We start from the raw sequence: 18242 nt of genomic DNA, 5'->3' as shown, positions 1-18242 counted from the left end.
AGGTTAAAAACTGGAGAGCCCAGAACAATGGTTTTCACGCTTAAATGTGCCTCAGAATTACCTGGAAGCAGATTTCAGGGCCACACCCCCAGAGTTTTCTGCTTAGTCTGGAGAAGGGCCTGGTAATTTCCGTTTACACCAAGTTCCTGGCGATGGTCTGAGACCCCACCTGGGGGTAATCTAAAAGTTTAAAAGCTTTCCGCCAAGCTTATCTTCTGATAAATCATCAATTTGCTAATATACCGGAAATAAAAACATTTTCCCTAAGAAATGTGTCTTAATCACTCCAGGAGATAACAGTATGGTGTTAGACCAGCCTGAGGAATGGAAGGTGGGATTTCATTCATTTAACAGGTAAGTATTGCTCACCTACTCAATTATGGCAGGGACTGTGCTGCTCCGGTATAGTCGTTGGGCACAAAAATAGATAAGGTCTCTATGCACCTTACACGGCTTAGTGGGAAAACATAAATGTTAAAAGCAATAGCAGAGGGCAGAGGCCTATGAGAAATGGGGATGAAGGGTGGAAGAATGGGAGGAAAGTGGAATATAGCTTCTCTGACAAAGTGACATTTCAGAAGTTAGGTAGGAGATAGTGGAAAGACTGAGGAGAGCCTACCAGAACAGGGAACAGCAAGAGTCAAGGACCTGAAGTGGAAAAGAACTTGGATTGTTCCACAAATTCAAAGACGACCCAAATGCTCAAAGTGAAGTGAGCCAGGGAAGATGGGCCGCGAAGCCTGAGAAGTAAGAAAGAATCAAACTGCAAGGATTTTTAGACTTCTCCACGAATCTTTAGCCTAAAAGCAGCCTGAAAGACATCAAAGAGATTGAAGCAAGGAAATGTGGTTGCTTTGTAGGGACTGGACCCCACAAAGAGTGATGTGAGTGGTCTTATAATACATTGTGTGCTGTACATCAGGGATAGAATTATGTGAGCAATAACACTCAGATGGGATCAGACATGTGCAGAAGAGACAAAGGGAATCATCATCACCAACTAGTGCCCAGCACATCCACAGCTACTCACAGAAAATAGGTAAATAATCCTCCTGGGAGACTTTCTTCAGCGATTGTCTTCCAAGAAGTCAAACAGAAGTGATTCTCCATTCAGAGGCATAGTTGGGTTTTTTCCCCCTACATTTTAGGAGATGCAAAATGGGTTCTTTGCTGTTTTATCCACCATCAGATATTTAAGGTCATTTGGAAGAACAGATACTTGAAGATAAGCTGTTACAGAAAAGGGACATGTGGGTTAGTTGGGGTAAACAGTTGTTTCCAGAATTACTGGTAGCAGGTCAGGAGTGAAAGGATTTTACCAGAGGGGTCCTAAGACCAGAGGCTAGGCACTTGAACAGGTCAATCAACAAAACCACACTGGTGGATCCTCAAGATGACTGCCCACACTGGCCTTGTGTGGGCTGTCACAAAAGTAGTTACATTAAGGGTCAGAAACTGGAATGTTTCCAGGGCACAAGCAGGTGACATTGTGACTGAAAAGAAATAGAGTCCACATCCCCACCAAAGGCAGTAGAAAACTATTACTATGCAGAAATGTGGACCCAATATTGCCAGAGCTTCTTTTGTTCAAGGAAAGTTGGAAATCTGTATTTTTATCTGTTGGTAATTAATTTTCTGCAGGCTATATCTGACCTGTGGGCTACCAGTTTTCAACTTTTGATTTGAGAAGCTGTGTAACAGTTTACTTGCATATTAGATTCAAATATACAGCTCAGGGCAGTGCTGTATACTGTATCTCATAAGCGTGAGAAAACCTTCTACAGACTTTAGATGTTAGCCCTTACCTTTGTAAGAGCTGCGACTGTTAGAAGCATTTGGAAGCTTCCAACACTTATCAAAGTATCATTTGTGTTTGTGCTTGTTCCTCATAATTTGTCTACTCACACACTTTGCTTGTTTAAGACTCCTCCTACTTCCTACTTGCTACATGCCAAAATTGGTCAACCTCTGTGCTCTTGCTGTGGTTAAGCCTTCCTCAGCTGCACACAGCGTTCAGATACATTCAGCCAGAACATTTCTGACAACTCTATTTGCATATATACCCTTCCTGCTCCAAATACAGAGAAGCAGAGGATGTCAGAGCTAGAAGACTTCACAGAGATTATCTTGTTTAGACGTGAAAAGGAAAGCAGTGGTGGATCGATGGGGTTTGTTTGACCGCCCTATATCCATTCTTTAATAGCATCCTGATTTGTTTGTAGTTCAGAACAACCAGGTGCTTGTCACTTTCTAAGCCTGGTTCCCCAACATTTTAAGCACTTGTGAGTCTTGTAATATCCTTTCAAGAAAGCCCCATTTGCTTAAATTGGTAGCAATCAGCTTTCATTACTTGCATCAAATTTAAGAACACTAAGTGACATAGAAACCAGAGAATGTAAGTGATTTTCCCAGTATCTTAGAGACACTAGGGAACAGGACCCAGACCCAAGTCTGGCTCTTTCCAGTGCTCTTTAGTTGAAATGCCACAGTGTTGTTTAATTTTTTTTTAATGTTTATTTTTGAAAGACAGAGAGACAGAGCATGAGCAGGGAAAGGGCAGAGAGAGAAGGAGACACAGAATCTGAAGCAGGCCCCAGGCTTTGAGCTGTCAGCACAGAGCCCAACGCAGGACTCGAGCTCAGGAACCGTGAGATCATGACCTGAGCCAAAGTCGGCCGCTTAACCGACTGAGCCACCCAGGCACCCCAGTGTTGTTTAATTTTGACTGATAATACTGGTTAACAGTTACTGCGTGATTTCCTAGGTTATTTGTAATTTAAGGCCAACCTAACAAATGTTTCTGGGGGTGCCTGGGTTACTCAGTCCATTGAGCATCCAGCTCTTGATTTTGGCTCAGGACATGATGTCACGGGTTCACGAGTTCTAGCCCCACATTGGGCTTCATGCTGATAGGACAGAGCCTACTTGGGATACTCTCCTCCTGCCTCTTGCTCTGCCCCTCCCCAGTGCTCACTCTCTCTTTCTTCCTTTCTCTCAAAATAAATTTAAAAAAATGTTTAAATGTCTCTGGATCTTAAAATGTCCAAAAAGTTTACAAAATTCACATGTCACTCAATCTCCATTATTTCAATATGGGAAATGTTATTATTTTTTTTAAATTATTATAAGTACTTGCTGCCAGGGTGATTATTTACAAACTAGCAGACCAATCAGATCCACAGAATACTGATTAAGGGCAAAAAGATAAATGGCCAGGATGTCTATGCAGCCGAGTGGTCAGAGGGAATGTTTGTAAACCCTGGCTTCTCCCTACTCCGGTTGTGTGATCTTTGACAAATTCGTATGTAGAGAGAGCCCTGCACTTAGAATTAAGAGACCTGAGTGTGAATTCTTTAATCTGTTTTTATCTGTACATTTGCAGAATAACTAACCTGTAACATTGTTCTAAAGTTTGAATTTTAAGGAAGCATATTATAAATTATGGAATGATATTATGGATCCTTCAGGAGGACCATAGTATAATTATAAAGTAATGACACATTTAATTACTACCTAAACAGTCTTTTGTGTCCTCCTCATCACAAAAGTTATCTTGGAGCCTGTGTACTCTTTTAATGCTACAATTGTATAGAATATTTTTAAGATCCTATGATATATTCTTTTAAATATCTCCATTGGTGGCAAATCTTGGCTTTTTGTGGGTAGATTTGATTTTTGGAATTTGCCAAAAGTCATTTTTTTCAGAGCTAAGTGCAGTGAATAAAATGGCTGATCAACTAGAGCTATGTTTTCTGACGATAGCTTTGTGTGACTATAAAGTATTAAAACTGGATTTCACAACGCAGAGTACTAACCACTATACAATCACGGCAAAACTGGATTTCAAAGGGAATTATCAACTGCTGCGGTCTAGGAACTTCTAAAAAGAAGTTCTAGAAAGATATTACTCAATGGACACATCCTTAGGATAAAAATGTTATACTCATCATATGTTTTATTCCAATTGAAAATATATTTTAGGGCCACCTGGGTGGCTGAGTCAGTTAAACAGCTCTTAGTTTCAGCTCAGGTCATGATGTCATGGTTCATGAGATCAAGACCCGCCAATAACATAGACCCTGCTTAGGATTCTCTCTCTCTCCTCTCGGACCTTCCCCTGCTATCTCTCTCTTTCTCTCAAAATAAATAAACTTTAAAAAAGTATATTTCATACAGTAATAATATCTGTACAGTGTTTGAAATGAGGTGGGATTCTGTAGGATATCACTCTAGTTTCCCTCACTGCCACAAAAAGTGAGTAATTTATTTAAAATATAATGGGACACCTGGGTGGCCCAGTGGGTTAAGTGTCTGACTTTTCATCTCGCCTCAGGTCATGATCTCATTGTAAGTTTGAGCCCTGCAACCCAAATCTACACATTTTTAAATAAGGAAATATAAGTCAATTGGAAAGAAAATACAAGCTACACTCCTCCCCGCCGTACATGTTACATATAAAGACATGTTCCATATGGGCTACAAATCTTCAATATAGAGTAGAATCCACATTCTTCATTGTGGCCTGCTAAGATTCTCGTATTCTGATGCCTGCCTGCCGCTTCAATTCTTTTGTCCCTGATGTGTTAGCCACATCAGCTCTCTCACTTTTCTTCACACTTACCAAGGCCATTTCTACCTGCATCTTTTCCCTGGACTTCCTCCCTAATCCTTAGTTATTCCAGAATCAGTTTAAATCTCATTGCTCAGGACAGCCTTTCCTGAGCACCTATTCTCAAGGAGTCTGGCTCACTCCACCATGTCACCATACTTTAATTCTGTAGTGAAATGCTTCATTTATTTATCAGTTCATTTGCTTATTATCTATCTCTCTCAAATGCCCACTAGAATTTGAAAAGGACCCAGCTCATAATAAAGTGCACAACAAGTATCACTTAAGCGAATGAGTTGAATAATAACAATAAGACTGCAAATATACTAGAAGAAAATTTAGGAAAATATTTATATCATCTCAAAGTGTGTGTGGGGGGGGGACTTTCTCAAGTAGAAACCCATAGCCATTAATGGAAAGAATTTGTTACCTAATTAAATTTCCATTGGCTAAAGATTTTTCTAGAAATTATAGATTAAAAGAAAATATTTATATCACATATGACAAATGTTAATACTCTAATAATTAAAAATGATAAGAAAATTGCAAATAATCCAACAGAAACATTGACAAAGTCCATTAACACAAACTCCCTACAGAGCAGTAGGGCCATTAAAGTGGACAATTAACATAGGGAAGGAGGCTTTTCATTACTGGTAGTAAGGGAAATACAATTTAAACAATGAGACCATTTATAAACCATCACTAACAACATTTAAAAGGAGAAAAATATCCAGTGCTGACAAGTCTATAGAAAAATGTACATGCACTAACCACTGTTCCCAAGAAGGTGAATTGCTACAACATCCTACAAAGTTAACCATCAATATCAATTCATTTATGTCTATATATTTGTACATATTAGTCTTAAGAATCCCATGTTGGTGAATCCTTAAAAAATTAAAGTACAGATATGAGAGAGAAGATTATGATCATGAAGAATTATTTTAAAATTTGAAGATTTAGAAATGCGTTCTTCAAGTTCTCTGTGATCAGGTCAATCACTTATAGATGAGTAGCAGGTAATAAAAAAAGGCAGACTAGTGAAAGTATAAATAATAGGGAATGGAAAGGACCATGTTAAATTGGAAAGCGCATGTAGCATCAATAATATTATTGCCGTGCAGACATATAAATCCAGATCTTCCAGTTTTTCATATTAATCTTTCTCTAATGTTGTGCAAACAAAACATTTTCTTTGCTATCTCTAAACTGCAGGCCACCTTTTTTGAACTTTGATTTGTAGTGTGGTCTAATATGTGGAAAAATACATAAAAGGGGGGAATAAGAAAAGAAGAAAGGAAGGAAGGCCGTATTGTTGACACAAAACAACAAATCTTTTAGAATCTCTAAGATAGAGAGTTTAATTCAAGCCCAGGTTAGGAGGGCTGCCTGGAAACACACTCTTCTCAGGGTAGAAAGTGCTCCAGAGAATGAACAGTTTCTAATAGGGCTATATATTTTCGACATCTTGTAAATGCTCAATGGATTATAGATCTGCATGTAGGCAGGGATCGTGAGTTCTACTGTAACCGAATGCAGGTAGTGGGCGCATCAATCCATATTCGAGGACAAGATGGTTTTCCGTTGGGGGCACCAGGGTGGCTCAGATGGTTGAGCATCTGACTCTTGATTTTGGCCCAGGTCATGATCCCAGAATCGTGGGACTGAGCCCTGCGTCAAGCTGAGCATGGAACCTGTTGAGATCCTCTTTATCTGTCTCCATCTCTCTCTCTCTTTCTCTCTCTCTCTCTCTCTCTCTCTTTCAAGTAAAAAAACAAAAAAGATGGTTTCCTGTTAGGCATTCATAAAGCAGATGTACAATGCACGCATGGAGAGCCATAAATCAGGTTTTAGGTTTGAGCAAAATTTATGTACAGTCATGTTGACTTAGAAATCTAAGATGGTTTCCCTTTAGAGAGTTCTTCCCTCATCACTATGTATATACAGTCATCCCCGTTTTCCATGGTTTTGCTTTCCACGGTTTCAGTTATCCAGGGTCAGTCCCAATCTGCAAGCTGATGAAACTCCTGACCTAGCATCAAAGATTAATGGTAGCCTAATGCTATGACACAACACCTATGTCATTCATCTATTTCATCTCATCACATAAGCATTTTGTCATCTCACGTCATCATAGGACAATAAGATATGTTGAGAGAGAGAACCACATTCATGTAACTTTTATTACAGCACATTGTTATAATCATTCTATTTTACTATTGGCCTCTGACTGTGCCCAATTTATAAATTAAACTTTATCATAGGCATGTATGTATAGAACTAACATAGGGTATACAGGAGTCGGTGCTATCCATGGTTTCAGGAATCCACTGGGGGTCTTGGAACGTATCACCGAGGATGAGGGTGAGGGGAGTGGGTAACTGCACATATTTGTATGTGAGAGAAACATAGAGACGATATGGAAGGCTGTGTACAAAACAATGGGAACCCTAGAAGGGATGAGATTGAACAGGAAGATTGTTCACTTTTTCCTTATAACTCTGTATTTTCTGTCTTGTTACAATTATTTTTTGTCATTTTAAAAAGTCTAATAAGATAGGAGGAAAATTGCTGAGGTTACGCAGACTGGAACTCCAATGCAAATGCTACAACATAATCATAGAAAGCTTGTAGGATGATCCAGCCAGAGGAATTTCAATTTGTCTTAGGAACAAGTCATTAATTTAAGAATTAACACCTGAAACTAGAAATGACAGCTTTGAAAGGGAAAACATATACACACTGTAGGGTACAGTGACTTTTGTTGGGTGTAGATGAACTGGAAGTCACATATAAACATAAAAGCTTGCCAATCGAATAAAAAGACAATCCAGGAAATGGTACCTTGGTTATTTTTTAAATAAAAGATTAAAAATAACTGCATGCTTAGTTCTTTAAAATTACAATGTAGCCCAAAGTGTACATTGCATTTAGTATAACACATGATGCTGTTTTATTAAAACCAGTTCTAGCCTTAAAGCAGCGCAGATTTTTCAATATTTATTGCTTTTTTTCTGCTTACCTCTCAGGCATTACAATGCTCTTCAAAACACATATCTGAAAAATGGTCAGGCTTCTCATTCCAACCCAAAGCTGCGCTTGGTTCCAGTTTCATGAGAAGAAACTAAATTGCGAATACATTTTTTTCAGACACATTTATTTTCATCCTTTGGTTAATTTGACTACCGGGAACAGTTCTCACATTTCTGGAACAAGTCCACCAATTATAGAAGAACTTAATCATGACAATATGATAAATAATAAATTTTGAACTGGGGTTTATCCAAAGTGAAGTTATTAAACTTTTTCCTCCTGCTTTCTACCCTGACCACAACGCACCCTGACACACACCATGTACCCTTGCAGCATTTATGTCTAGTAGTCAAGTAGCATTGAGTCTGTGTTATTTTTCAGCAAATAACTTTATGGGGGAGGCTTAGTATACCGCCCCAGTTTAGCAAATGAGAAAACTGGAGCACAGAATTAAGTGATTTATTTAATATCTCACAACAAACTAGTAGAGTGCTTCTATTTAAATATATTTCTGGAGATTCATAGATGATAAAAGCTGTATTGAAAATCTGCACAATCCTCGTGTAAATTCAATGATGCCTTAAAATCTTGGCATAATTTCCAGTGGGTCAAGACACTTTGCGGTAGTAAATAAGAGAAACCAAATTCAAATCAGCTGGAAAATAAAAAGGAATTTTTTCTTTAAAATGAGTGGATTTCAAATAAGTAATTCCAAGAGGGAAATGGGTTGAGGCATAGCTGGATGCAAAGCTCAAAAATGTCAGAATCTGGCTTCTTTTTCTTTTAGGTTTGCCCGTGACAATATTGGCTTCATTCTCAGGCAGCTTTACTCATACGTGGCAAAAATAGCTTATATTCTAACAGTTCATCAACAGCAGGGTAGAGAGTGTATCTTTCTCAATGGCCTCAACAAAGGAACTGGAAGTAACTCTCATTGGTTGGTTTGGATTGTGTGTCCTTCCTGGGCACTGCAATGTGGCTACTTGGACAAGCCTGGGTCACATACTCTACCTCCTCCCTACCAATCCCACCAAAAGGAAGCACATGGATAACAAATGGAGGAGGGGAAAAAAGTGTTCATTACCCAAAAGGAAGTAATGAATGTAAGGCAAGCAAAAACAAAGTCCATTAAATTTACATTGACTTGTAAACTGACACAGTTAAGTGTTAATTTCTTGCTTAGTGGTTGGGGGCTCATAATGGCATTTTCATCAAAAAAAAAATACTACCAACCCTCTAGAAGAAGATATGTGAAAACAGAAAAAATAGAAATACACTGAAAAATACTGTTGAGTTTGCCAAAAAAAAAAAAAAAAAAAGGTGTGTGGCATGTATATATGTTTATAGTGTCTGTCCATAAATGAAGACAAAGGCAAATGAGAAATTAAAATGTAGGACATCTGCCAAACATTACATTAATTTAAATGCTTAATTATTCCCTCGATCCTGCACTGGAAAGCAATCATTATGTTTTTACAGTAGCATTTGTTTATTTTGGTTTCCATTTCATCTTTAATGCTGATGAGCTTGTGCTAACTTCATTTAATAGTATTCCACTGGAAAGCATATAATTATTCACAAAGAGTAATGGCCTCATACATAGCTTATTTTTATCATAGTGTAACTAGAACTCAACTCATTCATTTATCCATTCATTCACTTACTTATGTGCCTGTTATGAACCAGGAACAAGGCTGGACACTAAGATTAAAGAGATGAGTCATTTGCAGCCTCACCCCTGGAAGAAGTCAAAGTGCAATAAGGGAAACAGACAAATAAAAGTTAACATGCAGCATGAGGAGGGACTTGCACAGGACTTTAGAAGCAGAGGAGGACACATAACTTACACAGCTAGACTTCAAAGGAGAAGGCTTAGGGCATGCTTTCCCGGGTAAAGCAGGTGACAGGCAATTCTGGAGAAAATGACATGTGCAGTGACACAAAATCTCCAAAGAGCTATGGGAGTGTCTGAAACGGGATACAACTGTGGCTGTGGTGTAGCCTGTGTACAGGGTAAGATCCATGTAGATGACTTTGGGTGCTGACTTTGGACTTTACCCTGCAGTTCCAAAACCCTGGTTCCCCAACTAGGACCAGGCTGACAGCAAAGAGCCAACTGGAAAGCTTGTCAGAAATATGAATTGCCCAGGCACCACCTCTGGAAATTTGGGTTAAGGAGGAATCTGTGTGTTAACAAAGTTTGCTGAGTGATTCTGGAACACATCCAAGTTTGAGAACCACTGCGTATAAAACACAGGGACCCTTCATAGGCTACTGGGAAAAGAGAATAACGTGTTTGGAAAGATAGCTCTTTGCCAATGGAAAGTCTCAGTAGAGCAGGTCAAATACAGGCGATGGAGGGACCTGATAGGAGACTATTGTGATAAAACAAATTAAGAAATGGCCAGCACCTGCACTATAGCAGAGACAGTGGGGTGCAGAAGGGGTGAAGATTCAGAGCGATTTCTGAGAAATGTAACCCACAGGTCGAAATGATCTCTTTGATGTGGGAAGTGGTATGTGCATGTGTGGGTGACTGGGGGTGGAATCTAGTTTATAAGGGTGTCCTTGAGAACTCGGAGTAAGAGGGAAGCAGGAGGCGTGGCTGTGTGTACAGCAATGAGATATTAGCTCAAGGTGGGAGACCAGGCTGGAGCTGGCCATTGGCAGGAGGCCAAGGCTGGGGACTGGGCTATCCAAGATCTAGAGTCTCAGACCTGAGTTTGAAAACTTGCTGATGATCTTTACCCTGAGACACCTCCCTTCTTTGTGCCACATGGGGTTTCTCCCAGCAGTCATCTCTCACAGCCCCTCTAGTAGCTTCTTAGGCTTTCTCTCTCGCTTCTAAACTTTCTGAAGCTAGGGATTGTGTGACTATGTTCTCAGAGACTAATCTATTGCCTGCACATCCTTGAGGTTCACATTTCTAGGTAAACGAATTTTATTAATTACGTAGATAATTACAGCTATAGCAGCCTCATTGTATCAGTTTAGGCTTAAGACGTCGTGTATGTGCATGTGTGTGTGTGGTTATATAAATTTGTATTTCTAGAAGTCTACACGCTTCTTTTATTACTTTCTAAAATGCATGTTTTTATCATGAATAAGAGTATGCCAGAGACATTGCTTTCTCCCAAACATTAATTATGGCAAGATGCGTGTGTAATTAGCGAGCCAGGCATCTGCACAGATATTAATTTACATCCCACCAAAAAGAGCTTGATTAATAAAAAATTATTTTTACAACTTTTGAGCTAATTAATTAAAGACCAGGAGTAATCTTCAATTCAAGTATCCAAATAAGTGAATATGGATCTACAGAGATTATTTTTAAGGAGAGTGGTATGATGACTGTAAAGTACCAATCTTTTCTCACATGGTGCTACATGAAACAAAGAAAAAAGTCTCTACTCAAGCCCCAAGGAGTCACTGCCATGCAAAATAATAACAGAAGGACAAAAAATGCAAAGCTACCTTGGAAGTATATGCTTCATTCTGTTCATTGATTGGATAATTCCTTTTTTGTTTATTCCCCACTATTTTTGCCTTCCTTATTGCCGCTAAGTGCCCTGTGAGTACTGTGAGTACTGAATAGGAACACAGAAGGATGCTTCACATCAACAGAAACTCAAATCATTACAACTTTTCTTGATAATCTGCTCTCGTGAGAAAAAGCAATGACAAGTAAGCAAGTTACTATCAGCAATTTCACAGTATGATTTCCAATCAGATGTGGGAACTAACTTTGGATGACCAAAAAATGTGAAATAGCCAACATGTTGGCAAAAACTAAGAAAACTATTGTTTGGATTCTAATGCCTACATTTTAGATTGGTTATTTGTACTAAATTCTTACATATAGATACTGAATTGTACCTCTCTAAGCCTATTTGACCCTTAGTTGCTTCCCAGTGTGAGTCGATGTTCCTGATAGAGCCTGATTACTATGAAAATCTATAACTTCCTGTTTCCCCTGATCTCCAGGACACTGTTTTGTGTTTCTCAACTTATAATTTATAATACGTATGTGCTTTTTTCCTTGTCTTTCTCTTGTTCTGTCTGTGTCAAAAGAAGCTGATTTTTGAAGACTAAATAAAGTTATAAAGTGGGCATTTGGATGACTCAGTCGATTAAGCATCTGCCTTCAGATTAGGTCATGATTTCATGGTTTGGGAGTTTGAATCCTGAATAGGGTTCACTGCTGCTGTCTGTGAGAGCCTGCTTTGGATCCTCTGTGTGTGTCTCTCTCTCTCTCTCTGCCCCTCCCCCATCCACACACGTGTGCATGGGCACACTCTCTCTTTCTCAAAAATAATTTTTAAAAAAGAATAAAATATAAGAAAGACGCTGATTCCTGCCCACTCTATTTGCTAGACTCACTTGCCTATGTCCCAAAGGTATTAAGACACTGAAGATAAAAAGACAAAGCAGGAGCACTGGCAGAAGAGAAACCAAGGCATTTTTCCTCCTCTCTGATTCAGGGAGCCTCCCCACAGTGACTGCTTCTCCATGCTTCTCATTCCTGGTTGGGGCAGGATTAATGGCTCCAGGGCTCTGTTAATCCTAGAGGTGGAAAGGAGAGTCTTCGCACTATTGCTACTTGCTAGGTGCCCCCCCTTCCCCAGTTTGGCCTTCCAGTCCTTCCAACACCTTCGTAACTAGCTCCCGGTATTAAACCCCTCAACTGAACTACCTCACTTGGGCTCTGAGTTCTGGTTGAACCCCTTCCCATACACTGAGGCCACAATACCTGGGAAGTGGTTAGGCAAAGAACAAAATGATTATCATCACAAAAGAATATGGGTAGGTGTTGAGAGGGAAGGTATTGGAAAGGACATCCCAAAATGTCCAGCAGAGATATGAAATAACTTATGAACGTGTTGTTGAAAATATATAATACAATAGATACAGTTATTTAATTTTTTTAAAGCCACTTTCACTTAGTTCTTATCTCCACTCATTAGTAATCTCCCATCAACAGGAAAACAGGGGAACGGAGCAGAGTGAACAAAGAATCATGCCCACGCTGGGCCCAGAATAGTTCCAAGTAGCTGCCTACACAAAAGAAAGAAGGGTGTAATCAGCACCTAGAGTAGGTAACAAGACACATTTAACACTGTTACTGTTAAATAACAATGACGACCTCTCTGAAGTCCTCTGCTGCTCTCTCCCCAGATACTCTTTCTCTCTCTGCATTACTTTGACCTTCCCACGGCACAAAAGCAATCGAGCTTAATTGGGTGGGAGAGTCTAAGACAGTTGTCAGTGATCTCAAAGGCCTGGGGTGACCCATCCTTTGAAATAGGTTTTGAAATCAGATTTTGTGCTCCATGCAAGGCTCAGCCTATGGCTTCATGATCTTGGGCAGGATTCATTTCTTCATGTCTAGCTTCCAAGCAAAGTCATTTCTGGTTTTGTTAAGATGGAGCCAAACTGGAAACCCCAAAAGGGATGAGTTTTATTCTCCAGCCAGTGATGGGCTATGTGTTAGTTTGCTGAGGCTGCCGTAACCAAGTAGCCAAAACAAGGGGCTTAAGCAACAGAAACTTACGGTCTCACAGTTCTGGAGGCTGGAAGTCCAAGACTAAGGTCTTGGCAGGGTCCCCTCCTCATGGGGCTGCAGGGGAAAATGTGCTCCAGGCCTCTCTCCTCGTATGTGGTGGTTTGCTGGCAATCTTCGGTATTCCTTGGAGACCAGAAGCATCATCCTGATCTCTTTCTCCTCACAGCCTTCTCTCTGTGCGCGCATGTCTGTCCTTACCCAGATTTCCCTCTCGTAGGAACATCAGGCATTAGTGTTTACCTTGATGATTTCATTTAAACTTGATTTCCTCTGCACTGACCCTATGCAGAAATAAAGCCACGTTCTGAGATACCAAGGGTAGCACGTCAGCAAATCTTGTTGAGAAGAACACAGTCCACCCGCTAACTGGCCACGTACACAGATGAGCTCAGTGTCTCTTGCTGAACTCTTCTTCCCACACCCACCTACTCATTTCTCCACCCCAGCCTCAGGCAGAACTCAGTGGACAGGAGCCCATTTGGTAAATTCATTCACACTACAGTGTAATTCACTAAAATTGTCCTGGTCTACTTATAAAGTGTAACAGCCCAAAAGGATATAAAGCAGCAATAAGAAATCAACGAAGTTATTATTTATATAAGTAAATATAATTTATTTTTATAAAGAAGTTATATAAAGATAATATAATAAATATATTATCCTTCTTGGAAATGTGTACATTTTATCAAATCACAAGGAATTATATTCATTCCTCACTATAATGTGAATGGTAGCAACACTTGGGGTTATAAGTTAAAACTTGCTAAGCGGCCCTTGGTTTTCATGAAGTTAACATAAAATCTCCAGAGGTGCCTGGGTGGCTCAGTCAGTTAAGTGTCCAACTTTGGCTCAGGTTGTGATCTCACGGCTTGTAGGTTCAAGCCCCACATCAGGCTGATAGCTCAGAGCCTGGAGCCTGCTTTGGACTCTGTCTCCCTATCTCTCTGCCCCTCCCAGATTTGCACTCTGTTGGTCTCTCTCTCTCTCTATCTCAAAAATAAATAAACATTTAAAAATTTTTTAAAAACATAAAAACTGCATTTTCGAATGATGGCAAAATAAGGTTAAATTCCATGTTGTTGATACAGTGATATGCACTCATAATTTCTTACTGAAGATTACTGAAAATATTTTTAACACTCATAAAAATTATAAACACCACTAAAGGAACTGCAAACTTGGTAGCTACTGTCACAATATGTTTCTTTAGTGGCACAAAATCTAGGAAATAGGTGAGATAGTTGAACCACTCAAGCCACCACTGGCTTTCCTTTAAGTCTGTGCCTTCCAATAATGCCTCCACTCATAGCATTTAAATTTTTTTTAAGTTTATTTATTTTTGAGAGAGAGAAAGAGAGACAGACTGCAAGTGGGGGAAGGGCAGAGAGAGAGAGTAAGACACAGAATCCAAAGCAGGCTCCAGGCTCCGAGCTGTCAGCACAGAGCCCGATGCAAGGCTCAAACTCATGGACCGTGAGATCATTACCTGAGCAGAAGTCAGATGCTTACCTGACTGAGCCACCCAGGAGCCCCTTCACCCATAGCATTTAAAAGCCATGTTTGCAACCAATGAAAGATTTATTTTTTAAGCTCAAAAATATAAGATATCAGAGCTATCACATTTAAGAAAAACTTAAATTGACACTAAGAACAAAGGAAGATAGCAAAACGTTATGTGTTGTGTTCTAAAATACAGCTAATTCTTTATATTCACAGGAGCTGTATTCTATAGTCTCTGCCAACATGGAATTAGCAAATACTGAGCCATTGGTCCTAAGGGAAATACAAGGTTAGGTGCCTTTGGGGCTCTGGTCACAACATTTTTGTCAACCAAATCCATATTCTGGCTTTATGTGTGTTTCTGTTTAAAGGCACATTATTTAATACACATTGTCCATTCATTGCTACTGAACTCATGACCACCTGCACTATAACTCATGCCTAAATGAAGCTTAGCTAACTATGTTTCCTCCTTCAGGCACATTACTGCCTTCTTTTGCTTAGGAACTGTGGACAGCACTATAGCGCTGTGCTTGGGGGCCATTTTAAATAGCAAAATCGGGAACAAAAAGCATAAAAAAAGTCAAAGATGCGGCACTAAATAAACTGCAAAAGGGATATTTGTTTACAGTATCAGAACCAACATAAGAAGGCCAGACATCACCTTGTTGGGCCTTAGCTGGGAACATGCACAATCAGGAACTCAAATTGTTTGCCATTCTGTTCATGTCTGGGAATAATCATGAAAGGGTCATGGGTATTGATTTTAGGATTATAAAAAATTTTAGTGAGTAGAATTGCCAAATATGAAAGCCATGAATAGTGAGGTACTTTAAGGTGGCTCCCATTACCCATTAGTCAAAAACAACAACGACAAAAACAAAACAAAACAAAACAAAAAACACAACACCCTATGTATCTAACAAAATAGGTTCTTTACAGTTGAGGTTCATATTTGTAACATAAGACCTTGCATAGTGGTAGATAAGGATAATTAATGTTGAAGCCCTGCTACTATTAAAAAATTACTAATTAACTACTTAAAAAATTAAACTGGGATGCCTGGGCGGCTCAGTCTTAAGTGCCGGACTCTTGATTTCGGCTCAGGTCATGATCTCATGGTTCGTGGATTCAACCCCCACGTTGGGCTCCATGCTGATAGCCTGGAGCCTGCTTGTCATTCTCTCTCTCTGTCCCTGTCTCTGTCTCCTTCTCTCTTTCCCTCCCCTGCTTGTGAGCTCTCTCTCTCTCTTTCTCAAAATAAAGAAATAAACTTTTAAAAATAAGAATAAGAAAATTTTTAAATAAAAAATTAAACTGTATAAAGTAGAAAGAGAATAAGAATTAGACTTTAAGAAGGAAAGGAAAAAGGAGGAAGCAGAGGAGGAGAATGAGAAGAAGAAGAAAAAGAAGAAGGAAGAGGAGGAGGAGGAGAGGAGAAACAGAACTCCTTATAGGCATTTCCTATTCTGCATAGTAGGGGCAGATATTTTAAGCTCAGATCACACTATAACCATTAGACCACAGAGTTTTATTTGCATATCTTTTTATAAATCATGTGCTTGTTAGACACTTACTGAACCCCAGGGACAGTACTAGAACATTATTTAATTTTTTCCTCATTCCTATGAAGTAGTTATTAGGTAGAATCACATGAAATTGCCAATTTTGAACAATTTTGACCTATAAAAATGTCCGTTGCTTACCTTCCACCTAATATTAACATCCTCATTTTCGTGCTGAGGAACCCGTTTCCCAAAAAGCTGAGTAACTGCCCAGTGGCACACACAGGTTCAAGAGGGCCCTGATCTGAACCGAGATCCATTTCCACTGAGAAGTGGGTATGAATTTCAGGTCACAAAAATACATGTACAAGAGCTTTTTAACTTTCTTTTCCTCTGTGTCACCTTAAATGCCACCAAGTGGTAGAGATGTGACACCAGCAACATCAGAATGTTCTCGTCTCACCACTTCTTACCCATTGCCTAGAATTGTTTTGCCCCAGGGTGGTGCCCCAGGCTCAGGGCTCTGATTCTCTCCCAGTCATTCCTTCAGCTTCCTGCCCCGTATTGGTGGGGGAAGGGATCTCACAGCTTGGTGGGGGCAGGGCACATGTCTCCTCTGCTCTCAGGCAGGAAGCATACCACACATCCCACTTTCTCTAAAACCACCATGGGCTTCCTCACTGGCTCTCCTGGATCCAGATCCTTACCAGTCTCAAGAGTCAGAAAAGTCTGGCTCTGACATACCATGCACAGTCCAAGCCTAGAGTCCTTTAAGGCATTGGCTTTGAAATGTCAAAAGCTTGAGCTTCTGCCTTCTACAGACTCTTCTCTAAAACCCTTTCCTGCTTATAGTTTCAAAGTCTCTTTTCCTTAGTTAAAAAAAAAAAAAAAATCAGGGATCTATTTTCTTTCATTCTTTTCTTGAGGCACTAAAGGCAAAATCATTAGCAGCCTGAAGGGTGAGTGCGAGGACAGGGATCAGGATAACAGGAAAGAACAGATGGGAAAAGAGGAAAATGGAGATTGATGTTCAAAATGCTTTGCCACATACATGTGTGGCTCTTCTGTCAACATAACTTCTCAGGCAGTTGGCAAACACAAGGATGCCCACAAAGTGTCTGAGGAAGTCGCACAGACCCTGCTTTGTTTGAAGAGTACTGGTCTGGACCCATGGAGATGGGTTAGCCCATATAGTAATAGTCATTTTCATGTGTGAGCACATCCAGAGTCACATAAAAGCTTGCCAATCTGACTAAATAAAAAGGATTTTCTCAGGCAAGAAAAACTGAAACTTATTTTTCAACTTCTTTTGAATCTATTGAATAGGAAAGCCCCCTGTGACTATGCCTGTGAAGCAGTTCTTTTAGATACAGATGGGGTGCTGGGCCATTATTTAAGCAAAGGTTACATAAAATGAAATCGATCAACAGGGCATGCCAAATCAGAGAGGAGAGTCAAGCTAACCCTGCTGCTATGCTGCATCTAAATTGCAAAACAGAGGAAGGATGGAGGAAACAGTGCAATTAGAGGCATTTAAACTCTCCTGTATGAGCAACAGCAAAATGTACTACTTTGAAATTGTAGGGGGAACTTGGAGTTCTAAGGAGGCAGGGATAAGAATAAGAAAACCAGGAGAAGAGAAGAACGGAAGGAAGAAGGCACACTGTGCACTCAGACGCACAGGAAAAGTATTTGATCAGACTTCTTGAAGAATCAGGAAGGAACAGTAAAAACAAATTCTCTTAAATACAATGAGAGATGTTACGATTGGAGAGGAAAAGATTAAGAAGTTGCAGGGGAAGGTTTGACAGGTACTAAGAGCTGAAATGGAAGAAGATTGAATATTTACAAGAGATCAAATAAAAATGGATTTAAGTAAAAATATTTCACCGTACAAAGTCCCTAGTCATGCTATTAATGTTTAATTTAGATTATACAATGTTATCACACTCTCTATGTATTTGTCTAAAAATAGTTTTAAAAGTGCTACCCAACTTTCTTGGCCACCATCCAGAGTACAGTTATGGAG

At 39.7% G+C, this 18242-nt stretch overlaps 1 protein-coding gene across 2 annotated transcripts in view; it reads left to right on the top strand.

Annotated features, from left to right (window-relative positions):
* LOC144244345 (uncharacterized) overlaps positions 1-18242 on the top strand; it is a 39730-nt gene that overhangs the window by 1554 nt on the left and 19934 nt on the right. For both annotated transcript variants that reach the window (XR_013338922.1, XM_077779636.1), the window contains exon 2: positions 291-354. Coding sequence is in view for 1 of the 2 variants with exons in the window: in XM_077779636.1 (XP_077635762.1) it covers positions 291-354 (64 nt within the window). In the remaining variant the exon portion in view is untranslated. The remainder of the gene's footprint in view (positions 1-290; positions 355-18242) is intronic.

This window comes from Crocuta crocuta, unplaced genomic scaffold (assembly GCF_008692635.1).
Source record: "Crocuta crocuta isolate KB4526 unplaced genomic scaffold, BGI_CrCroc_1.0 scaffold18, whole genome shotgun sequence".
NCBI classification, from domain to species: Eukaryota; Metazoa; Chordata; class Mammalia; order Carnivora; family Hyaenidae; genus Crocuta; species Crocuta crocuta.
This window is presented reverse-complemented; position numbering and strand designations above follow the sequence as displayed.